Source organism: Haliotis rufescens, unplaced genomic scaffold (assembly GCF_023055435.1).
Source record: "Haliotis rufescens isolate VD_foot unplaced genomic scaffold, xgHalRufe1.0.p SCAF_17, whole genome shotgun sequence".
Classification (NCBI taxonomy): domain Eukaryota; kingdom Metazoa; phylum Mollusca; class Gastropoda; order Lepetellida; family Haliotidae; genus Haliotis; species Haliotis rufescens.
The window spans coordinates 24,017,616-24,042,915 of record NW_025963857.1 but is presented as its reverse complement, the minus strand read 5'-3'; the positions used below and the strand labels follow the sequence as shown (position 1 = coordinate 24,042,915).

General features: G+C 41.1%; 1 protein-coding gene across 7 annotated transcripts in view; it reads left to right on the top strand.

Annotated features, from left to right (window-relative positions):
- Positions 1-25,300, top strand: part of LOC124116365 (protein MTSS 2-like) — a 108,767-nt gene that overhangs the window by 45,854 nt on the left and 37,613 nt on the right. For all 7 annotated transcript variants that reach the window (XM_048397773.1, XM_048397774.1, XM_048397771.1 and 4 more), the window contains exons 4-6: positions 19,752-19,836; positions 22,080-22,171; positions 22,338-22,412. In XM_048397773.1, coding sequence (XP_048253730.1) covers positions 19,752-19,836; positions 22,080-22,171; positions 22,338-22,412 — 252 coding nt within the window. The remainder of the gene's footprint in view (positions 1-19,751; positions 19,837-22,079; positions 22,172-22,337; positions 22,413-25,300) is intronic.

Here is a 25,300-nt window from a genome sequence, read left to right as displayed (position 1 = left end):
GAAATATTCTAAAGAAATAAGAATTAAAAACCTGTTTGTTCATTTAGAAAAGATTTCAAATCCAGACAGGTAGTGTTTTGGTTGGCTATGAAAATTTTGTTAAGAAATATTGAACATGGCATGCTTTATTTGTCTTTTTTGCCTTAATGATGATTTGTTGAAACCATTTCTCCATGGATGAAACAAATCCATTTCTCAAACTTTAATGGTTATTGCCAAGGGAACTCACATATTACAGCTGAATACTGCTGCTTTTAATCTTCTCCTTTGATGTGGGTGGCCATGGTTAGTGTGACAGGAGAAATAATAAGGCATCATCCTGGGACGGAGCTGGGAGGATAATGATCCCGATACGGATGTTCATGCACTCTGCCAAGGGAATTACCATGCCAATATCTCTTCCTCAATGAGTACCATAGCTAGTGATGGTTTAGTCAACCTGAGTTTCCATTCTGCCTTCATTAGCCATGTCAAGCTAAACCTGTTTGTCATCCCAGAAGGAAAGACCTGTTCCTGTTAATGTACACCCCAATATGATGCAATGTTATTAGGGATTGCACTGACCACGGAAGACTAGTGAAGAGCAGAAGGATAAGTATTTCTGAACTTCTGCCTCAAGAGACCTCGGGCAGGATAGTCGAGCAGACGGCAATTACCGGTGTTGGAGGGAACTAAGTCTTGATTACATAAGGGGTTTACCTTTGGTCCTGGCACTGTTGAAGAGCAAGTCCTGACATTTGCAGACTTCACGACTGACCTCTGTTGGGTAACCAGCTGGCTGCACTGGTTCAAAGTCGGTGGTGGAGGCAGGAGGATTGAACAATGATGAGCAAGCAGAGGCCTGATGGTTGTTGACCTTTGAGAGGCCTTTCACAGGAGTGTGTTCAGATGTGGGATACAGTGTAATCACTTGCATGTAGGAAGTGTATACATGCAGGTTACGTAGTTGGACATGAAACGACCTGGGGGATGATATGACAGAAGGGCAGGGGACCATGGCAGTGGAACATTGATTCAGCAGGGAGTGCAGCTTGTAGAGAGAGCTTTGTGAGCAATTGGAAACCTTGAAAAAAAATATGTTTCGGGTTTTATTTGTTGTGAATGTTTTTTGTCAAATGGATGACGCTGATGCTGGGTATACTCCCCGGCCAAAGTTGTTCCCCCACATAGTTCTGTCCTTTTGCATAGATCGATGCTGATGTTGTCAATCACTGGATTGTCTGGTTCAGAATTGTTTTTTAACAGACTGTCGTCATATAGCTGGAAGATTGTGGCGTTAAACAACAAAACACAACAGGTTTATTCATCACATTATTTTGCAATCCTCGATAAATCTGAAAACTGAGGCCACGATATGTAACTTATTGAATTTTCATTAAATGTTTAAAAAATGTGAAGCTTTTTATTTTATGTATTATTTGTTTTCAAACACTGTTCAAGGATCCATGTACATTTATCTGTCAATGAAGCTTTGAAATTTGGTAGTTGGACATTTATGGAGAGATTTATCAAGTAAAGAAATTTGGGGAACACAAGAAGCCATTTTCTTTGTCTGTAGGTACTGTACTTGGGGACAATACGATGGTGTGAAGAAGCCTGTTTGGAAGTGAGGCAGATGGAGATAAAAATCGAATAATTAATATATTACATCCTCATGCACATTGATAACGTTAATGTAGTCTAGTGTAGATTCATATGCGTAATGTCAGATCGTTGGAGCCAGTCCAAAACTGACAAGGAGCAGACGTCTACCTAAAGATGCTACCCACACCTACTGATGGGATACATTCAGGAATGGGATTGTTTACATATGAATAAACACCATCATTGTGTACCTTTTATCTCTGTTTAGAGATGGTGCTTGATAAACCAACCACTGCTTCTGTTGTCAATTGGGCAATGTGGATGGTCTTTGCTGACTGCTCTCCGCAGGGTTGTGATAATTCTCTTCATTCTTTGCAGAATACTAAGCAGGTGGTGTTTCTGATGAAAAGCTTGTGTATGGAGCTTGTAATGTGCGATGTTATTATACATTGTATCCCTATGAATCATGTTCAGCATACATCACACTGGATGAGTAACGATAGCAAAACATCCTGAGCGATAAGTTTCTGCATTTTGCAAAAGGACAGACACACTTTGTGTATGAAAACTAATCACATGAGAAAGCTTTGTGTTAATTATTTATGTTTGTGGAAAGTCAACATTATGAAATTTCAAGGATAATTTGTAGGGAAATATGTTTATTTTACTGCCCCCCTATTTTGACTGACACATTGCAGAGAAAATAGACAGAGTTTGCAATAGCCAAAGATGACAAGTAAACATAAAATGGTTACAAACAGCCTCAGTGTGAGCTAGGACTGACTCATGGGGATGTTCCTGCACTCATTGATAAGACCTGCAGCATCTAAAGCTCCTGTGCAATGCAAGGTCGCCAAGGTCGTTTACGTTGTGGCTGATACAGCTTTTTCTGCTGCAAGTGGTAATTCAAACAGATAAACTTCCACCTCACTCCAACTTGCGATTAATTTGTATGCCAGACATATGTTAGTGTTGCCTTATGCCCGTGGAACTCTGCCAGGGTTTAATTGATCTGCGAGTTACTCACACACACGACTTACACATCACGCACTACAGGTACAGAGTAGTGCCTGTGAGTGTGTGTGTAGTCGTGTACTCTTGTTGCCGAGTGCAGTGCAATGTGAATCATGAGCTTGTAGTCAGGGGGAAGTGATTTCAGTCCCGAACCATCCTTTATTGGACTGGCTGGAGTTTGTTTATGGTGATTCTGGCTTATTGAGGAGGCATGGGTGACTGTTATGGTCTTTGGTCAGGCAGATGGGCCGGGTTTGGCCCCATTTGGCCTGGGGTTTATATGTATAGGGACTTGACCACATTTGTACATCATGGGAAGGTCTTTCTTTGTGCTCCGTGTCATGCTGTGTTAGTGATAAGAGGAACTTAACATGAATTTACAGTGTCGTACTTGTTCTGTCAAAGGGTAGTTGGTAGCTGCGTGGTCAGGTTCTGAACCTCTATTTCAAATGACTTTTGTTTTGGTTCCCAATACTGACATACAAATCCATGCCACACTTTTTATTTCTTGGAAAATGATGAACTTTGGATTTTCATTATTCAAAGTTTAGTAGCGACAGTGGGGTGGCATTGTGTTTTGTGCATTTACTAGTCACACCGAAGGCCTGGGTTCGATTCCATGCATGGGTCCAATATGTGGAGTCCATTTCTGGTGCCCCCTTCTTTGGTATTGTTGGGCTGTTTATTTTGTGGTATCTTGATCTCTCCAGTGCTTGAATAGGGCTGTATTTGTTGATGTAAAAGGTTTTTGATTGATGTTTACTGCTGCACACTCAGCAATAATCCTGATTGTCATTAATCAAATAGTGACCAGACAAACCAGTGATTGACATTATGGGCAAAGTCTCATGCTGTGTATGACCAAGTCAATGAGCCAGGCCACCCAATCCATTTTTGAAGTCTCTTGCGACTAGCGTAGGTTGATATGGATCTATTCTAACCTGGAAGTGAGGGATTGATGGGGATTGCAAGGGTTGCATGGTGTACATGCTTCATCATGTGTCATTGTTCTCTGATGGTTTCCTCGCTTCTCACACATCAACCGCTTTTTTGCCAAGCTGACACCAGTTTATTCACAGATGGCCTTGATTAAGCTGGAACAAGGTTGACTCGTGCCTTCTCTGCGGAATATTGCATTGTACAATATTCACTCACTCGCTCTTGAAACAAAAGAAGGATGCTCTCCATGGAAAGGTGAAGGTCAAATTTAACACATCCCCGATAATCATCTGACACACAATTATCCGGATTTTTGATATGAGCATCAATAAAAAATACCTAAGACAAATGATGTGTGTTCGGCTTCAAGACAGTCCTGTCAATATTGCATGTGGTATGTCCATCAAGACCCATCAACTCGCCTTCTTATCATGTATTGACTCAATAAGTACACGTGTCATGGCAGTCCAGAATTATTCCACATGACTGCTAATACCAACCATGGTCTCAGGAATGGTATCTTTACCGCATTACCTGAGGGTCGGAAGGTCTTGGACTAGTTGGGGTTGCCATGGTGATCATGAAACCTCTGGTTGCTTATTGACCTGAAAAATTGGTTCTTGTGGAATTTGGGTATGATTCATATGACTGATCACAGGCATGCCCCCATGCCTGCTCCCAAATGAATAATAAACAGTTGTGTCTAGTAGTATCTAAATACAGTGCTACTTTCCTGAAGACTATAAGTAGGTTTAGAGACCCGAGTACTGTGTTATGAATCACAACAAGATGGAAAACAAATCGTACATTCATTTTCACTGGATCAGGAAATAGAAAAGAATTCACATTAGGCCCATGTTTCTCAATGTTGGATTTACGCTGCAATAGCAATGTGTATTTGAATGTAAACAGGTATAAAAAGATTACGAAGAATGATTGAAAATATGTAAGAATGTCAACAATATATTGATGCACCCATTATGTTTCAATACCTGTCTGCGATGTCAGCCACTATTACAAAACCCAGGTCTGGTAAGATCAGCTAATAAAACTCCACATCATAAAACACCAAATTGAAAATGTTTCTAATAACCATTTCGCGCTAGTGGACTCAAAAGAAGCACTTTAAAAAAATATTTAAAAAAATAAAATAATCATATTTTCCTAATTCCTAGATAAAGCCCAAGCTTGTTTGTAAGAATCCATCCTTGGCTAGTGCCCCAATTCACAAAGTGATCCTAGGGCTATAACTATCGTAACGCCTGTACTTTAACATAGCCTCACTACAGTCTTACTGCTCTGATTGCTTTGTGGAATGGGGCCCTGAGCCATTCTTCTTATTGAGGGCGGTCGGGTAGCCTTGTGGTTAAAGAGTTCACTCGTCAGCCGAAGACCTGGGTTCGATTCACGACATGGGTACACGACATGGGTACAATGTGTGAAGCCCATTGCTGGTGTCCCCCGCCGTGATATTGCTGGAATATTGCTGAAATATTGCTAAAAGCGACGTAAAACCATACTCACACACACACTCCCCTTCTTCTTATAGAGGGCGGTCGGGTAGCCTAGTGGTTAAAGAGTTCGCACGTCAGCCGAAGACCTGGGTTCGATTCACGACATGGGTACAATGTGTGAAGCCCATTTCTGGTGTCCCCCGCTGTGATATTGAATATTGCTAATAGCGGCGTAAAACCATACTCACTCACTCACTCACTCACTCTTCTTAGTGAATACTGGAATTTTTCTGCTAAGGCAATTTTGAAGTGAAAGTAGACCCCAAAAACATTTTGGTAACCTCCTGTCTGAATATTGATTCCCGAGATCAATGATTCCACCATTCATATGCAGTCACTCTACACCCAAGTCTCCAATAGCCATTGATAAAGTTCCGTATCGGAGGAGAGTGACATTGATTTAGTCACAAGTGTTTTGATGGCCTGTAATTATCTTAATCCTCTTATAAAATGCAGAAGCTTTAGAAATATTCTCTCCTTATTCATCTGTGCTGGTGGTAAGGGTGAAGGGAAAACGAACAAGGAAGAGCTCTGAACAGATTGGACAATATGTGAGAGTTTGAAATGAGACTGATGAACTTTTGACCAGATCGAATGGAACTTATTAGAACTGGGTGGATCAATAGAAAATCTGAGGAGACATGTGTTTATGGACATAATTGTTGGTGATAGCATGTCTTGCTCATTGCAAGCATTGATGAGATTGCAGATTTAAAGTGCGGCCATTTTGTTTAATTTGATGCATTATTTCAGCTATTATTCCCACTGCAGGACCTGGATGAAGTATTGATATTGCGGGGTTTAAATGGTTTTAACGTCTTTATATTGTCCCTCTTTGTGGGATATTAGAATCAATTGGTTGAAATGGTTTCAAATTTGATTTGGCAATATTGAAAATTCAGCTGGAATGAAGCCTGCTTTTGGATTGGATGCTGATGAGGGAATTGAATTAGTCAGTGCTAGAGTCAGTGAGTGAGTGAGTTGGGTTTAACGCCGCTTTTAACAGTATTCAAGTTATATCACGGCATGTCAGCTTAGCTTAATGTGGGAGGACAGCCAGAAGTGATGCAGGTCTCAGACGTTTACCGCTTCGGTGAAACCCAAGAGCACAGGTATGGTGCTGACAGACCTAGAAACATAATCGGGGCGAACCAGGATTCGAACCCACAATCATAGGTTTCTGGCGTGCCCAAGGGACACAACTCTGCTCAGTGAATCGTGGCACCTTAGATGACTGGGCCAGCAGTCATTGCTGGAGAAACATAATCATTTTGTTTCTGAAATGTGAAGAAAGGAGAGCCAAATAAGATAAGATATATTTACTGCAAGGACTCATTGGGCTTTGTCACGGAACCTGGTGGATTGTGGGCACTGATAATGCATATGTCATGTGAAAGATTCGGGTTTGATTCCATACCTGGATATATTGAGTGAATATTGCACCATAAATGAATGTTCACTCACTGCTGATGCTGTATGGTGGAATATGGAGTAAATTAGTATTTAAGCCAATCTAAGGCTGGGAGACCTGGAAAGGCTTGATCACACATAGAACCCATATGAAGAATCAAGGCTGGGTCATATTGGACCAGTATGAGGAATCAAGGCTGGTCTTATCGTGACAAACAAAATCTTAAAGCACTGGACTAACGCTCCACCCTGACAAGTGATCACCAGGAATGTGATGAGTTTGGATCCACATTAACTGTAAGCTACATACTTGATGATTTCTGTCATGCTGACTAAATGTAGTCTCACTTCCTTTTGTGGGAGCAGATTGAAAAGGAAATTGCATGGTGAAATGAAAATTGACACTGCCCAGTTTTATTCCTAATGAACATAGTTAAGATGTGTCAATCCACCAGACAGGATTCCTTGTCAAGTGACTGTCAAGGAGGAGATGAGGTTACAGGCAGGCAGGGAGGGAGGGAGGGAGGGACCATGACATCCTGTATGACCTTGAACTGTTGACTGATACTCTTGATGAGCCATGGACTCGTTAGAAATAGCAGTTGACAAAATGTCATTTGGACGAATATTATTCTGCTTCTTGAAATTCATGTTCACTTGGAAAATCTGACGCTTTGTCAGTGAATGAAGAATAATTGCTTCTGCAATGAACCATTGGACTTTTTGATGCAATTTTTGTTACTTTTGATTATTCCAGCTGGTTGTAAGATGTCCAACTCTACCTCACCCACCTCTGCTCTCTCCTTCTTCCCCACTTCACATGATATTGCTGGAATATTGCTAACAGCAGCTTAAAACCCTACTCACTCACTCACTCACTCCACCCCACACCACTCTGCACCATCACACTTCACCCTGTGGAGATTCAAAGTCAGAATACATTCCTACCACCCCATGCTTTACAACAGAGGTGATTATTAATGAGGAACGGGGGGGCTACAACAAGTGATCTGGCTCATATGCTCATGGAGGCAGTGGGGTAGCCTAGTGGTTAAAGCGTTCACTCATCACGCCAAAGACCCGGGATCGATTCCCCTCATGGGTACAATGTGTGAAGCCCATTATGGTGTCCCCCGTAGTGATATTGCTGGAATATTGCTAAAAGCAATGAAAACCATACTCACTTGCTCATATGCCCATGCTCATGCTATCAATTAAAGGTTTACCCTCCCAACATGGTTATATATTTACAGACCATTGCAATGCAACTGGAAAATTGCTTACAGTGGCGGAAAACAGCATTCCCTCACAAACTAACTCATTAGCCCTCTGCACTCACATCCAGTAATGCAGTTGTCCTTGGTCAGAAGAGCGAGATAAGGTTTCATGTAATGTTTGTTCTTTTTCATCTGTGTTATTCAAAATGTTCATATTTCCTGTAGTGTTTTGAAGAGGAGTTCCGTGTCATATTATTTGTAGGTGCGTGTGATGCACATTGCCTTGTGGCAGGTCTTCTGTTGATGAAGTAGTGACTGACAGACCACCAAATTAATCGGCCCTTTCACTTTCACTCCTGCCTTGCGTATTCCATCAATTTTGAAACTCATGACATAATCACATTACACACCGTGGCCATTTCCCTTAAAAGGAATCCTATTGATTTTGAAAAGTTATTGCATTCACATGATAATTCTGAATTTTGATTGCAGTCTGTCTGAGTTAAATATTGATTTCTCAGGCTTGCATCACTCCCATGTTCCCAGGCCACCAGTTATAGCCTTGTCGGCAGAGATGAAAGAATGAAATAATTTTTTTGTTTAAAATTATTTTGCCAGTCCTCGTCACCAGTTTTGTTGCATCTGGTGCATGAGTATTTTCTTTAACCGGAAATTGTTCCATTGAAATTGAAAGTCTTTGTAAATACGCAACCAGTAGCAACAAGGGATCTTTCTAACTAAAATAACCATGTTACTTCACAATGCCACCGGCCTTGCTCTTGGTGAAGCAGGACCTGGAACCGAGGACATGCATTGTGTGAAGACACAGGCCCTGACAAGCCTGGCGTAAATACTGGTGTCAGCAGCAGTGGATTAAGTGCAGTGTTTTCTCAGAGGAGAGCTGCATTCAGACCAACAGAAGAGGGCCTGTTGTCTTGACTTTAGATTGATACAGACGTTGCCGGAAGTGGATGAGCTCAAGGGTGTTATTATGCTTGACTTGACCTGTTTGAGTTAGATGGCCTTGCCAGTGCTGAAGGGTCCTTCCTGTTTATACTTGTATGAAATTTGGACCTGGACTGCAAGTGGGATGTCAGCTGTTTCAGAGAACATTTGTTGAGCTTTGGGCAGTGTTTGAAGTTTGTTCTGCTAGTGGGTTCCTAATGGGGAGAACAATGAATGTGGTCATGTGTGTCGTTGATAGAAACTAGAGGTGATGATTTTTCATTGTTTTGTTTGTTTGTTGTTTAATGCCACACACTGCAATATTCCAGTTATATGGCCGCGGTCTGTATTTAATTGAGTCTGGACCAGACAATTCAGTGATTGACATCATGAGCATTGATCAACACAATTGGGATATGATGAGATGCATCAACCAAGTCAGGGAGTCTGACCACCCGATGCCATTAGTTGCCTCTTACGACAAGCATAGTTGCCCTTATGGCAAGCATGGGTTGCTGAAGACCAATTCTAAACCGGATCTTCACTGGTCCTAGAGGTGATGAAGAATGCGAGTATTATGTGTGTATGTGTATGTAAGTAATTTGTTGCCTACAATAAACTAATGATGACATCTGGCTTCAGCATAAAACAGCATTCAATCACTCTTGGTTTTGCTGAATGTAGTGATTAGGGAAACATGTTTGAAATGTTTTTCTTAGTGATTCGAAGGTAGCTTGTGTTTTTGTGCCTTCTTACAAAAAGCCAGGAGCATTTATGAGCCTTTGTTTTACATGTTTGATAAATCCTCCATATTTCCCTGGTGTTGCGAAGATGTGATAACACACATGATCAACATGATCCTTCCTTGTGGTCATTAATCACATGTTTGTGTGACAGATTGTGAGGCATGTCAATAGCTTTCACATATTCTTTGGAATGCCAATGCATGTTGAAAATTGTTATGGCATAATCTGTCATCAGAAGCTGAACTATCCTGCAGGCTTTGTGCATTGAAACATGGAATTTTCAAGAACATTGTTTCTTCTCAAATTACCTTGGTGCAGACATTATCAGGTAAACACATGGCCACGTTTCCTCTGGAACAGATTAGCTCCCAAAATCTGTTTGGTCTACGCTGGAACCAGATACAATCCCACAGAGGCCAGGTTCTGGTATGTCGGGTCAGATGGATGAAAGATAGAATGAATTGCATATATGTGTGGAAATGAGTCCATAAATTTAATTATTAGATTTTGCATCCCCGCCCACCTCACGACAACAGCCCACTCAACTTAGGACTAAACAGCCCGCCTACCTCATGACTAAACAGCCCCCTCATCCCACAACTAGACAGCCCACCTCACGACTAAACACCCCACTCACCTCACGACTAAACAGCCGGCTCACCCCACTAGACAGCCCACCTTACGACTAAACACCTCACTCATCTCACGACTAAACACCTCACTCATCTCACGACTTAACACCCCACTCACCTCACGACTAAACAGCCAGCTCACCCCACTAGACAGCCCACCTTACGACTAAACACCTCACTCATCTCACGACTAAACACCTCACTCATCTCACGACTTAACACCCCACTCACCTCACGACTAAACAGACGGCTCACCCCACTAGACAGCCCACCTCACAACTAAACAGCCCACTCACCTCACGACTAAACAGCCCACTCACCTCACGACTAAACATCCCGCTCACCCCACTAGACAGCCCACTCACTACTAAACACCCCACTCACCTTATTTAATATCACTTGGTACATACAGATGTAGAAAATCACTACATGTGTTGCCTTCTTGACTTTATGAAAATCCACATACACATAGTTCCACGAAACATTCATTCTCCATGGGAGTCACATCTGTTGACAGTTAATGTACACAGATGCCATGTTAGAAGATATATAAGATATAAAATGAAATGCCCCTTGGGTTTCTTTTTTTCAAATTTGGATGAAAGTGTCGTAATTTATTGTTGCCTCAACATGAATGAGAGTGAAGTTTGTTTTACGCCTTGGTGAGCAAAACTCAAGCTATATCCTGGTGAATGACCTGTACTACCGAGTGCATGATGACAATCAGCCAAGTCACACATCACTGCACCCTTATCTAATCAACTCCTAGGCCCAGAATCCCCACAGAGTTGAAATAAGACGTCATAGCATAGAACAAAAGCTTGAGATTACAGTTCTTTTGCTTGTGTAGCTGTATGGATGTTGCTTATTTTTCTCTGTGAATGCGGACCACGTGCTTTGATGGAACTACAACAGCGAAACATGGCTTATAACAGGCCTAAGTCCAATCCAAGAGTATTTTTAACAGATGCTGTTGTTCATGATGAGAGCATCTTCCTTAAGCAAGGAAGTTAACTGACTTATTTTCTGGGCTCGATCATAGTAACTATTCCGAGTTATGTCCCTTCTATGCCCCTCCTACTGACCAATCAGATGCCACCTATCATATCACTTGCATTTGCTTCAAACAAAATGGTGACACCCAGTCAAGATGTTCTGATCTAATCAAGATCTTTATTGCAATAGAACGGATCTTAATTCGGAGAGTGCATCAAATAACGTGAGCACCTTGATAATGAACATGAAAAGATTTGGAATATTTCTGTTGAAGCTAAACTTGGTATTTCGACTGAAATCTGCACAGCAGTTTACATGAACCATTTTGATTCGATTTCGTTACTTGATTTTGATATAGCCCAACTATAACTCCATAATGCCAGCCTATTTTGGCAAGGATGGAAACTGGACTTTTATGGTCAGTTAACTCCTTTGTCTTTGGAAGATGTGATGAGAGAGAATTTGAAAAGACTCCTAAAGCTATCATGAAGTGATGGTGACAGTGTTTGAATTTTGAGCTAACTTCAGGATTATTCCAGCAATTTGAAAGCCTGGGATGCCAACACTTAGTTCCATGCTTTGTTCATTGTAGATACACAGGAAACCGATTTTTGCCTGACTACAGAATGCTTTTACCTCTGGATATCCCAGCACACCAAGTCATGGTGAACACCATTACTGTGTACATTAGCAATGATAATATTGAAACCAGTTGTAATTTCGACTTAATCATGCACATATCACCTGGCACCTGCTTCATAATGGACTCTTTCATTGATACATTGCATTACCAATTCCACCAATGTCAGTGAATATTCTGGACATGAAAGACAACATCTGTTGTGAATAGACCACCGCTGTAGACCAATGGCAACTGGGTAATCACAGTGTCCATCTTTCACGATTCTGCTGACTAATCACTGTAGCTTTGAGCTATCATCAAAGTAGCTAATAATAACCCGTATCTCCTTGCTGGGCTCAGCCTCTTTGCTTGACCATCAGGAACTCCACATACGACCTTCACCTTAAAGAAAAGCAGAGGTCAGTGAGTCAGGAAGCAAGGGATGATGTTGTAATGGTGGAGCTGAGGGTACATTTGGGTTGGTGAGGACAACTAGTGTTTAGCAGTCACACAGTTACCAGTGTGAAGGTGTAGAGGTGTACAGGTATCTTTCCTAGACCAGCTGCGAACAGTCTTGGCGAATCATGTCAAGATCACGCTACAAGAACACAGAGCTCCAGATAAGTTGCGTATCTTCGTAAAATACGCATCAGAAATGCAGAAATACGCAGTAAAATCCAAGCGTATCAAATGCGCAACGAACATTACAGATACGCTACAAAAATAAAACTTGTGCGTATCATCAAAATATTGTGAAGTAACCCTGCGTATTTGATAAGCAAATCAGCAACTTATTTTGAAATTATAAACAGGCATTCAGTCAACCTTACCAAACTCCACGATGACAGAACTTTACATCATGATCATACGCCATCACACTTTCTTGTGGAAGTATCATGGTATTTTTGAGTCCTTTAAAGCTCTCGAACCCACACAATACCAGTTTGCAGGGACTAGACGAATAGTGTTTTTAAATATTTACTTACATACCCACATGTGTAAAAACTAGTGAGTACCAGAAATTTGAATACCCAGATAGAATTACTGATACCCAATTATTTTAAAATGCATGGGTAAAATACCCACAACACCAAAAGCTTATCTGGAGCTCTGAGAACATGACCCATCTACCTGTAATTACAGTTGTGTCAGTCTGGTAGACTGTCACTGACATTTAGCCATTGTGGTACATGACCGTTGAGGTTGGGATGAAGGGGTAGATGTTACACTGTTGGGGTAGCCAGTTGGAGGATGACCTTATGTGGTGTCCTGTGTTCACAGCCAGGTGTGGAGGTATGACGTTAACTTGTACCATGTGTCATCTTTGTCAAAGGTCGCTATTATCAATTTTGGTGATCCAAACGACCCTTTTTTCATGTGTTAATTTTGGTTTGGTAAATTATGTACTTAGTTATTTTGATGACTTGAGAATAAGTCTGAGTTGGTAAGGCCGACTGAGATGTGGTATGGAGTTTGAATTACATTCAGTCATCTTGAACAATCTGATAAGCACCTGTCCATGTGGCCCAGTCTCACTTACAGTATAATTGTCTACCAGTTAAACATTCATGGAGCTTGTAGCACAAAGTTGTTATTATGCTACCACAAATATAAGTCGGTGTTAAAGAATGACAGTTCAAACCATAGCTCAAGGATATAGTCATAGAACAAAGATGTATTCTTAGAACAAAGATGTATTCATAGGACAAAGATATTTTCATAGAACAAAGATGTATTCATAGGACAAAGATGTATTCTCATAACAAAGATGTATTCATAGGACAACGATGTGTTCATGGAACAAAGATGCATTCATAGGACAAAGATGTGTTCATAGAACAAAGATGAATTCATAGAACAAAGATGCATTCTCAAACCAAAGATGTATTCCCCAAACAAAAATGTATTTATAGAACAAAAATGTATTCATAGAACAAAGATGTATTCATAGTACAGGATTCTGGTGTCTGGTCAGGGATAGACAGATATTGCCTGTCCTAAGACTATGGTAAAATATGGGAGTTACTTCATCATAGCCTCAAGATGGCTCTGTGTAACTGGGTCCTGAATCTATGACGTATCTGGGATGAAATCCACACCATATTGTCTGTGGATTTTGTTCTGCTGTCAGTCTCAGGTGTGTTATCAGTCAGTCAGGTTTTATAGGTCTAGTTACCATGTGTGAGTGGGTTTTATCTGTATCGGAAGCTCCATTAATTTTCTTAGATGCTCCTGTTTACAAAGGGAAGGAGGCTGATCATCAGGAAATGTCTGAAATGACACACTCATCTTTGGAAATGCCATGTGGATGTGTGTGTAATGTATTGATGGAGAGGATTGTTGTGTTTCCGTAGACGGTGAAATGTCGGTATTGGTTGGCTGATGAACATCTGTTGGGTGATCTCTGAGTGCAAACTATGAAGGATCATGTGAATAGTATATTAAAAGATACGAACAGAAACATTTCTGTGATAGTGAGTGAGTGAATATGGTGTTATGCTGATTAAGCAATATTCCAGCAATATTACAGTGGAGGACACCAGAGCTGGGCTTCTCACACTGTACCCATCTGGGGAATCGAACCCGGCCTTAAGTGTGAGAAGCCAACGCTTTAACCGCTGTGCTGCCAACCACCCCTGCTGTGAGAGAAGCTGCAGGAAGCCAAGGATTGTCATTGTACGGTTTTAAATGTCTCTTCCTTACTAGATTTGAGGCTAGATATAGCCCCCCTGCACTCCAGCACTCCATGTTTGTGGTAGGAGCTGAGTGATGGGGATGTAGGAGTGTGTCACCTTGTTGATTGTGTGTCGTTGCTCATGCTGTAGACCACTGGTTTGCCTGGTCCAACATTGATTATGTATCGCTGACTGCGGCATAAGATATTAATCATATAGCTTCTGAAAGAGATCTGTATTTTACATATTTGTTTATTTGAAAACTATGATAAATATTTCTTTTACATGGACGAGAAATAAAGTTGTATCTTTGTAGGACATAAGGTCAGAAGTATCGACTAATTCAAATGAATATGGGTGTCGAATATGTTTTGTTTGTTTGTTGTTAACGTTGCACCCAGCAATATTCCAGCTATATGACGGCGGTCTGTAAATAATCAAGTCTGGACCAGACAATCCAGTGATTGATGTCATGAGCATCAATCCATGCAGTTGGGATACGATGACATGCATCAACCATGTCAGCGAGCCTGACCACCCGATCCCGTTTGTCGCCTTTTACGACAAGCATAGTCGCCTTTACGGCAAGCATGGGTTGCTGAAGACCTATTCTAACCTGGCTCTTCACGGGTAGTTTAATATATGTATATCACGCTCTTGTTGAATATATGGTAAAGACAGTTCTCTCCATTATCTGTGAAGTAAGCAAGTCTAGAATGTTGACATACAGCCTGGGGTTCGCAGATGACCCAACAAGAAGGGTCACCTGGTTGGAACAGGTGTTCGCCACTACTTTACCTGGCGTACCTGTGACGAGGGGAGGCTACACCTGTCTGTGATCACAAGGAGGTAGATAACTTTGTAAGACAATCACACCTGAGGGATGCCTTCTGTGGGGCTTGACTGGTGGGGTCAGCAATCTCCTCACCTCGGTGGTGCTGGCCTGTAGTTTAAATAGCTAAGGCCCAAAAATAAATAAATGTGTTTCTGAACTAGGGTAGATTTTTATCTCCTTAAGGTAATTTGTTGTATGTCGGTTAATGCCAGTTTTGTTTGTTGTTTTACGCCGCACTCAGCAATATTCCATCTATATGACGATTGTCTGTAAATAATCAAGTCTGGACCAGACAATCCAGTGATTGACATCATGAGCATCAATCTACGCAATTGGGATAAGATGACATGCATATGCCAAGTCAGCGAGTCTGACTACCTAATCCTGTTTGTTGCCTCTTTCGACAAGCATGAAGACCTATTCTAAGCCTCATCTTCATGGGTTAGTAAATGCCAGTAAAAGTGTCGCCATATAATACAGAAAAGCCACAATGCATGTTGATAAAATGAGAAAACAGTTTATCGTCAATGGCTCGAAGATTGGGTCAGTTGGATTCTAATTGATCTGTTCTCAATGAGGCTTCTTTTTCAACTCAGTCAGGGGCATGAAAAAAACAAGACTGTTTACATTTGGGTTAAGGCAACGAGAATACTTGCCTCACAACTAGTTTATACTTTCGACACACATTTCAGACTGCATACACTGGAGCAAAAGGGATGGGTGTAAGCTGTGTTATGTTGTGAGGTTGATGTGAAATGTGCTGACGAGTTGGTGGATTAACCTTTAAACAAATATAGAAATTATTCTTGCAGCAGACATTTTGCGTTTCTGTTTGTTTTTGTGAAGGACTTCAGTCCACAGGCTAAAAATAGATGGGAAGCAAGCAAATACTGTTTTATTTGCTGTGTTGGTTAAGAAAATCCATAGCAATCTGTCCATCAAACATGTGCATATCCTCAGTTATCTCCCCTTTCATTTGAAACCTCCAGTTGAGCCTATAGAGAATTACCCCCTATGAAGTGCGCCGTTACCTGTTAACGAGCTGTGGCTTACCTGTATTGACACTAACCAGGTGTGCATTGATCACCAGTGTACAGACATAAACCAGCAGGTAAATAGATAGGTGTGTTTGATAGCACAGGTAAAAGATACGCTATCGTATGCTGGGTTTGTTAACGAGGAGCCCGGGTGAGCTTCCATTGTGTCTGTGTTTGATATTGGTCAGATGGAGGTCGAAGGTCGGCTGTTTAGGTATTCATGATGTCTCGGGTGTTTGCACTGTCTTGTAGGACTGTCACTGTTTGGTGATAGTGTTGCCTTCATGTAGGTGGTTTCAGCTTGAAATGTATCATGTGACAAGAAAGATGTCGACAGGCTGGGATTTGTGATACATACAGAATTTAAGATATGTTACAGTTTGCACTGGTGTCCAGAAAGCTGGTGTTTATGATTTTTAATACAATTTGAGCCAAAATTCATTGTCTGTTTTCATTTTTTCAGTGTTTTCAAGTTTTATTTCACTTGTAAACACCTGTAATTAGAAAATAACAAAGGTTAGAGACAATAACAACAAAGAATATTACAGTATACTTAATCCTCTTTACAATGGTATATGAAAAATGTATATCAAAAGCAAGTTTCTGGTAGAAAAAGTGCATCAAAAATGATAGTGTGATTTTCCAATAATACTGCCAGGGAGGCCAGTGTGCAGGCCCTGTTAGTGTCAGGGACTGCAGGGTTTCAAGGAACATAACTCTGGGGCAGCCAGGGATGAAAGAGTTAAAGACTGGAACTCCTCTACATGCAACGTTCATTGTACTCAAGTTCCTGTGTGTTTCTGTCACAACATTCCTTGATAGGCCCGCAGCGATAGAAACTAACATTTTTAGTCCACTGGTCCTTATTATGATGACAAATAGCAAAACCCTCAAAAATGGCAAATTTCTGCTAGTCCTTATGATACCTTAACTATTTGGCAGTGTGGCAAGGACTATAGGACTAGAGCCACTTTCTAACACTGGGCCTGATTTAGTCTCTCATTTTGACCCTAAAACCTACAATTTCTGAAACTCCCAAGCAAGTCTACGATACTTTGGAAGGATAGGTTTCTTCAGTTCTGTTGAAAGGATTCTCTGGACTCCTTTCTGTTATATGATGCTAGAAGACGCTTTAACAATACAAATTCTTTGTATATTTTCATTTTGGAAACAAATTGTTCGCCTTCCCTAATAAGCAATAGAGGTAGTAATAGATATATCAATCAAATAACAGGTGTTTGTGGTGTAATGTGGTTCAAACACACCACAAATATCACATCCATTGTTGTAATAAGAGCACAAAAGTACCCCGATCCTTTAGAACATGTGATTCTTCAGTCAAATGAGTAGATTCTATCTACAAATGTTTGTTCATTGTCTGTAATGTGGAAACATTCTTCATTACTTGTGTAGAATTGCACACCTACTCAGGGTAATGTGCCAAACACCCATAATAAACTATGTTCCTTGAGACAAGTGCTCAATGCTATCAGTGGCACAATCTTAACGAGAACATGCACTCCACATTCTTTTGCTCGGGTTTACCTTCTAAAATACATTTGACATTCAGGAACAACAGACAAGAAGTAGATGTAATTTAACACCTATTTCACACTTAGCTGCTCACTGGGACCAATTGCTTGCAGCTTATTGTAGTCAGTTGTGAGGGAAATGTAATGTCTGTCTCTATGCTGTTCACAAGCCTTGAAAGTTGGAAGGGGATCTCATGTTCGGTGCAAGCAGGGTTGTGGAAATGTATCCTGTGTTGTTTATACGAACATGGTAATATGTCTGCTAATGTTGGTTGTGGAAGTTTTCACCTGACTTGTTCCCAATACTATGGAACAGATGGTACAAGGCCCAAAAAAGAAAATTACAAAATTGTTTCCCTACAGACCCTAATCCCGAAACCTGATTAAAGTTGTTTCTCCGGGTTTTTTAAGCTGCACCGTTGCTTTGTGTTCATGCGCCAAGTGTAAAATTGTTGTGCTTCACTATAGATATTCAAGTCATGATCTTAAGTATGGCGGCACTTATTTGTCATTTAAAGGTAGGCTAATACACTGAGGGCTGATTCCAATATCCGACCGCCTCCATAGTCGAGTGGACCCGTGAAGATTCCGGGGTAGAATAGGTCTTCAGCAACCCATGCTTGCCGTAAAAGGCGACTAACGGGATCGGGTGGTCAGGCTCGCTGACTTGGTTGATGCATGTCAATGATCCCAGTTGCGAGGATCAATGCTCATGATATTACTGGATTGTCTGGTCCAGACTCGATTATTTACAGACCGCCGTCATATAGCTGGAATATTGCTGAGTGCGGCATTAAACAACAAACCAACCAACCATAGTTGAGTGGATAGGGCATTTGCCCAGAGATCCCCAGGTTTATCATACCAAAAGAAGTTAAAAGATACTTCTTATTACCCTGTCTTGCACTCGGCATTTCAGGATAAAACAAGGACTGGCTGCGAGACGGTATTGTGTGATCCATGTTAAGCTGCAGCATGGTATCTCAGTGGGCTAGCACTATGAAAGCGGCATTAGTCCTGGGGCTCGATCCACAAAGCGATCTTAGTGCTATGATTGTCGTAAGGCTGTGTTGTTACGATCATCTTAGTCCTGGCCCCTGGGGCATTAGTCCTGGGGGTCGATCCACAAAGCGACCTTTGTGCTATGATTGTCATAAGGCTGTGTTGTTACGATCATCTTAGCGCTAAGATCACTTTGTGGCACGGGCCCAGACTAGTACAACCCGACATTAAACCCCACTTCACCTCACCTCATTCAATTGCTGCTTAATCTAAAGAGTACATTATTATACCATTTTTGATGCACAGGTTTTCCTACACATAGGTAGAAACTCGTATTTATATCACTGGCATGCTGTGCAGATAGGGAATTCTGTGGTGACATATTCTGGTCAGGCGTCTCTTAGATCTTCAGCCTTTTTTGGTCAATCGATGGCTTCCGTAAGCGCATTTGAAAGAAGTATTTTTTAACTTATTAAGTAAATGTTGGTTGTGTCTCAAGTATTGATTAGACATACAGATCTATTAGTGTAGACATTTAATCAATTGTAATTGAATAAATTTTTGTTCTGGATTATGTAAGGCCCAGCCATTGATCTGTAGGACAAAGACAGGACGTGATTGGTCAATGCAGATAGTCTCCTCTATTGACTGAATGCGTGCAGTGAAGGGCTCTGTTTCCTCACAAAATAAAACAATAATCAACTGATGAAATAACTGCCTGTTTTTGTTTTCAGCCTTTGGAATCCAATCGCCCAGAATTGCGTCAATGTTGTTATTTAATCAGTTTGAATTGTGATATTAAATAGTGTTTGCTGACAACTATTATGTGTAGTTCAGGATCCACATGATCCGGAGTGATTGAAGACTATTGAAAAAACAGCTGGGATCTCAACATGCTTTCTGTTGACAAACCTGCAGATGTTTGCCCCAGATCCAAAAAAGGACCTGACAGTCTGTTGAATGGTTAAATCAACATGTTGGTATATTCTTTTGTCTCTGTGCCAGTATTTTTATTGTTCAAATTTGCTAAAGATTATTCTTTGTTTTGCAGGAGCCACAAAGGAGATTGGATCAGCTCTCACACGACTCTGCATGAGGCACCGGAGTATAGAAAGCAAACTCAAGTCATTCACAGGGTAAGAGTGCTACTTCAACATTGATAGGATATTAAAGATTTATGGGAAAGGTAGAGGATCCCGTGCAATTGATCAGGGAAAGGACTTGGAAGAATGATCAACACTGAGTGATCCACTGACCCAGTCACGAGTCCGCTTGACCTGAAACTACTGACAAAGTAGACACAATTTATGGACAACAAGTTCTTAAATGACTGTAAAGGTGTATAGATCCTTACACCATTGTCAAGCAAATTGTGTCTACTTTGTCATCCGTCAACTTCTAAGTAATGCCAATCAAACAATTCACTGAATCTAGTGTTCAGTCTTGCTTGACAACGGTATAAGGATCTATACCGAAACATTGCCTTAACAGTAATTAAAGAAGTTGTTGTCCATAAATTGTGTCTACTTTGTCAACCGTCAACTTCTAAGTAATGCCAGTCAAACAATTCACTGAATCTAGTGAAAATGTGCATGTTCTTTTTGTCCTCTCCCAAATCTTGTCATGTGGAGTCAAGTACAAATCTTAATGAGCTGTTGATAGTTTTGGTTTACGTTCCGGTGTTAACCCTTGGTGAGTGAGTGTTTTGATGGGGAGGTGTATTTTTCTCCCAAATCTAGTCATGTTGCATCAAGTACAAGTCTTAATGAGCTGTTAATAGTTTTGGTTTACGTTACGTTGTTAACCCTTGGTGAGTGAGTGTTTTGATGGGGTCGGATGGCGGAGGTGTATTTTTCTCCCAAATTTAGTCATGCTGCATTGAGTACAATGCTGGGAGTAAGAGGAGGAGAAAGTGAATGAATGAATTGGTGAGGGAAGTTTGGGGTGAGTGGGTGGGGTTAACGTAGTTGGTGGGCGTATGAGAAGGCGAGTGAGTGTTCAGTGCTTGCTATATCACAGCAATCTGTAAGTTATCAGGTGTGGACTAGCACACCAGTGATTGATGGCAGGGTTCAGTGACACACAGTGAGCCAGTGGCACATTGTAACTGCCTGATTCTCATTTGTCTACCCTTGAGGCATGACAGGATCTGCCCCGAAAGTCTACCAACTGATGACCAACTTGGGCGGATGGATAGTACCTAGATTGAACCCGTGTAGATCTGGGTTAGAATAGGTCTTCAGCAACCCATGCTTGCCGTAAGAGGCGACTATGCTTGTCGTAAGAGGTGACTATGCTTGTCGTAAGAGGCGACTAACGTGATCAGGTGGTCAGGATCGGTGATGCTTGTCATTGTATCCCAATTGCATAGATCGATGCTCATGATGTCAATCACTGGATTGTCTTGACAAGACTTGATTATTTACAGACCACCCTCATATAGCTGGACTATTGCTGAGTGCGGCGTTAAACAACTAACTAGATTGTAGTTGTTGATCTTGTTATCTAACAGTATTACAGTTGCTTGGGATTGGGGGACACCAGTGGGCTATGGTGCCTCAATTGACTCTGCAATTGTGTCCCTTTGGCATGACAGGATCCTATAAACATAGGTTCGAATACCAGATTCAACATGAGTGTCCTTGGTCTGGCAGCACTATACCCCTGCTCCTGGTTTTCACCGAAGTGTAAAACTTCTTAGACATGCATCACTTTGGGCTTTCCTCCCACATTAAGCTGACAGGCTGTAATATAACTGGAATACTGTTCAAAGCTTTGTTAAAGCAAACTCATTCACACTGTGGGGCGGTCAGGTAGCCTAGTGACCCGTGAAGATCCTGGGGCAGAATAGGTCTTCAGCAACCCATACTTGCCGTAAAAGGCGACTATGCTTGTCGTAAAAGGCGACTAACAGGATCGGGTGGTCAAGCTCGCTGACTTGGTTGATGCATGTCATCCATCCCAATTGCGTAGATCGATGCTCATGATATGAATCACTGGATTGTCTGGTCCAGACGCGTTTATTTACAGACCGCCGACATATAGCTGGAATATTGCTGAGTGCGGCGTTAAACAACAAACCAACAACCAACAAGGTAGCCTGGTGGTTAAAGCTTTTGCTCATCACGCCTAAGACCTGGATTCGATTTCCGACATGGGTAAAATCTCACTCACTCACTCACTCACTCACTCACTCGCTCAACAATGGAAATAGACTGACATTTTGAAATGATGTGTAGACAATGAAAGTAATGCCACATTCAGCAATAATCCAGATATACAATGGCCGTGTAGACAGTGATAAAGTGTGAGAAAAGATATGTGTAGTTATCTAAAGATACTGGTTAAATATTATATTCTGGTATTTTTCCCTCTGTAGATGCATGCTGGACACCCTGGTCGCCCCAATTCAGGACAAGCTGGAAGAGTGGAAGAAGGTCGTGGCTCAGCTCGACAAGGATCACGCTAAGGGTAGGTAACTCTTGTTTGTCATACCAATGGGGGCATTTGGCTCAACAATACTCGGCTTCGCCCGCTTCCTGTTCATCCAGCTTTGAATATGGAGACGGGTAATGTTTGTTTGTTGTTGTTGTTGTTGTTGAGCTAAAATATGAAGGATGATGTTTGTGTGTTGCAGAATATAAGAAAGCCAGACAAGAAATAAAGAAGGCAGCTTCAGATACAGTCAGGTTACAGAAGAAAGTTAAGAAAGGTAAGTTTGGCTTCGTTGTAATGAAACAATTTAAATGATCTTTTTCAACACCCATAGAAAATTTGGCCTCAATTCCAGGCCACTGGGGCGGTTGGGTAGCCTAGTGGTTAAAGTGTTCGCTCGTCACGCCGAAAGACCCGGGTTCGAATACCGACGTGTACAATGTGTGAAGCCCATTTCTGGTGTCCCCCGCCGTGATATTGCTGGAATATTGCTAAAAGCGGCATAAAACCAAACTCACTCACTCACTGCAGGCCACTGTCATATGGCTCATTATTGCTGAATGTGACGTTGTGCAACAAACAACAAAAAAACTATCAAAAACCCAGAGAATAAGTCCTGAAGCTCACCCAACCAAGAATGAGTTGTTTCTCATCTCTCCCTCTGTGATCCATTCAGAAGCTTCTGTAACTGTTCTTGGTTATTCTAAATGACTAATGGTAAGTGTAACATTTTATTTCTGAATATCCATCCCCACTGGCACAGATCGTGAAAGTAATATGAAGAATTTATTGACTTTAGAGTCCAAATATTGACACTCTAGAAAGGGATTGCTCCCTAACCACAAAATCCATGAAAAGTGTCGGTATAGCTTTAATTAAGGTGGCAGCCATGTTGACGCTCTAGCACAGGATTACAGGGTTAACAGCTTGGATATCATTTAGTAGAGACGGCTGGAATACCCGCGTATTTACTCTCTTCTAACAGACAGTATCCCAGTCCAGCATTAACTGGCTTCACCTGTTTGGTAAGGGCTTGAGATGCTGTGATCTGCAGCACTTGGCTGTTAATTCCTTCTCAACCCGCCCAGGACCGGATCAGGGGACAGATTCTGGAGAGGGTTGTTTGGCAGAGTTCATGACCTTGCAGGAGCTACCTTGGAACTTTCTCAAGTTAATCTGTATTTAGTTTCAAGGCTGTATGGGGGAGTGGTCTGGGTTGCTGTAATCTAAGTGCGGAGTTGTGTCTCTTAGTCATGCCAGGATCTGCTTGTCATGTGTTTCAATATTAGATTCATCTTGTTAAGATCACTGGACTGTCAGAAACAAAGCTGTAAATGTCTTTTTGAGCTTTTGTGAAAGGCTTTCTCCAACATTATGCGGATATTGTTTTAGACATTGGTGATCGTAAGTCACTCAGACATTCAAGAAAAAAACCAAACCAGATTCTTTGTTCTTGCAAACAAACGTTTTGTTTGTTCATAGAAGACATGTTTGTTTGTTTGTTTGTTTGTTTGTTTGCCTAACTGATCTGTGACACGTGACATGAGATTATTTTCAAAGCAGCCTCAGACCACACTCCCTCATAGAACTTCAATATGGTCTGTCTAATCTCATAATGACAATGTGATGTGAATGCTAAGCTGACATATTCTGCTGAACTGTGAATAACATTTCATTAATGTTTATATTTGAGATGGTATCATATGGCCAATGTTAAAACGTAGAGATACGACTAAGTTAGTTCTGTGTTTAAGTATTGGGAGTTACGACTGTCGTTGGGCTATGTAAACGTATAGAAGATATGACTGCAATAGGTTTTGGAAAGAATAGGAGCTACAACAATTTTATTTCTATGTTAAAGTATCGGAGATATGACTAATAGTTCTATCGTTTGTGGAGATCTGATTGGTTTACATGATTTTGATAAAATACAACGTATTCTGCCTGGGAAGGAAATAATTTTTGTCAGTTGGAGAATAAGTTATTTATGCCCCACCATGAAGAAAACAGGCTACATGTAGATTTCTGAGCGGGAGAATAAATCCCATATACCCTACTTTAAAGCAAAAAGCTGCACCTTGCTTACAAGTCACTGAAAGTCAGTGTCACAGCACAAGTTAACCTTGGCGCAATCAAACAGCTGTTTTCTATCAATTTTCAATTTGTTTTAATTCTTTTACAATGGCAGGTTAATGCATGTCAGCAAGATAAATTTGTTGTAGCAGTATCATTCAAGGTAAATATAGTTTTATGCATCCCTCGTTAGGTTTTATACCACTCACCACCTCCAGCTCAGGGTATAAACGCAGGACGCATTAAACCACATATACCCTCGTGATACTGCTGTAACTTAAATTAAAGTAACTTCCAAGAGTAATGATGCTTGAGATGTATGGGGTGTTTATTTTAGTGAACACTTTGTGGAGAAATCCAATTTCCCATTGTTTATATGATATGAGAAAGTTGCTAACAGGGAACATGGTGAATGAATAAACACCCTTCAAGTTGCCTGGGGTTGCCTGATGAGCAGTCAGGGCCCATTCATTCCCAGCTAACTCTGCAGAGTGGAAATTTGAATGGAATCATCAATCCTTGCGATAAAGTAGACACAATTTATGGATAACTACTTCTTTAATACTGTAAAGGCGACGTTTCGGTATAGATCCTTATACCGTTGTGTCTACTTTCTCATCTGTCAACTTCTACGTAATGCCTATCAAACAATTAATCCTTGAGATGCTTTATCTTTTTATAAATTTAATTTAAACACTTAAGATGTGAAGTGTAACTGGTGATTTCTTTTGAATGATGTATTTTTATCCCCCCGGCATATAATGCGGGGAGATAGAGCGATCAGCCAGTCTGTCTGTCCGTCCGTCTGACCGTCTGTCCGTCCGTAATCATTTCCTTTTCGGGGCAGAATTCCAAAACCATTCAGTGTATTTGATCGAGACTTGGCAAATCTATCAGACACATACTGAATTGGTGCCTTTTGATATTTTGGGATTTTTCTAATTTTTTTATTTTTTTCAATTTTTATGGAATGAAGTTGGACATAGACTCAATTGGGGATGGGGTTCGTTTCCGGGGCAGAATTCGAAAACCATTCAGTGGGTAAACAATGTATGCCTCTTAAAGAACATTCAACTGTTGACTCATTACATA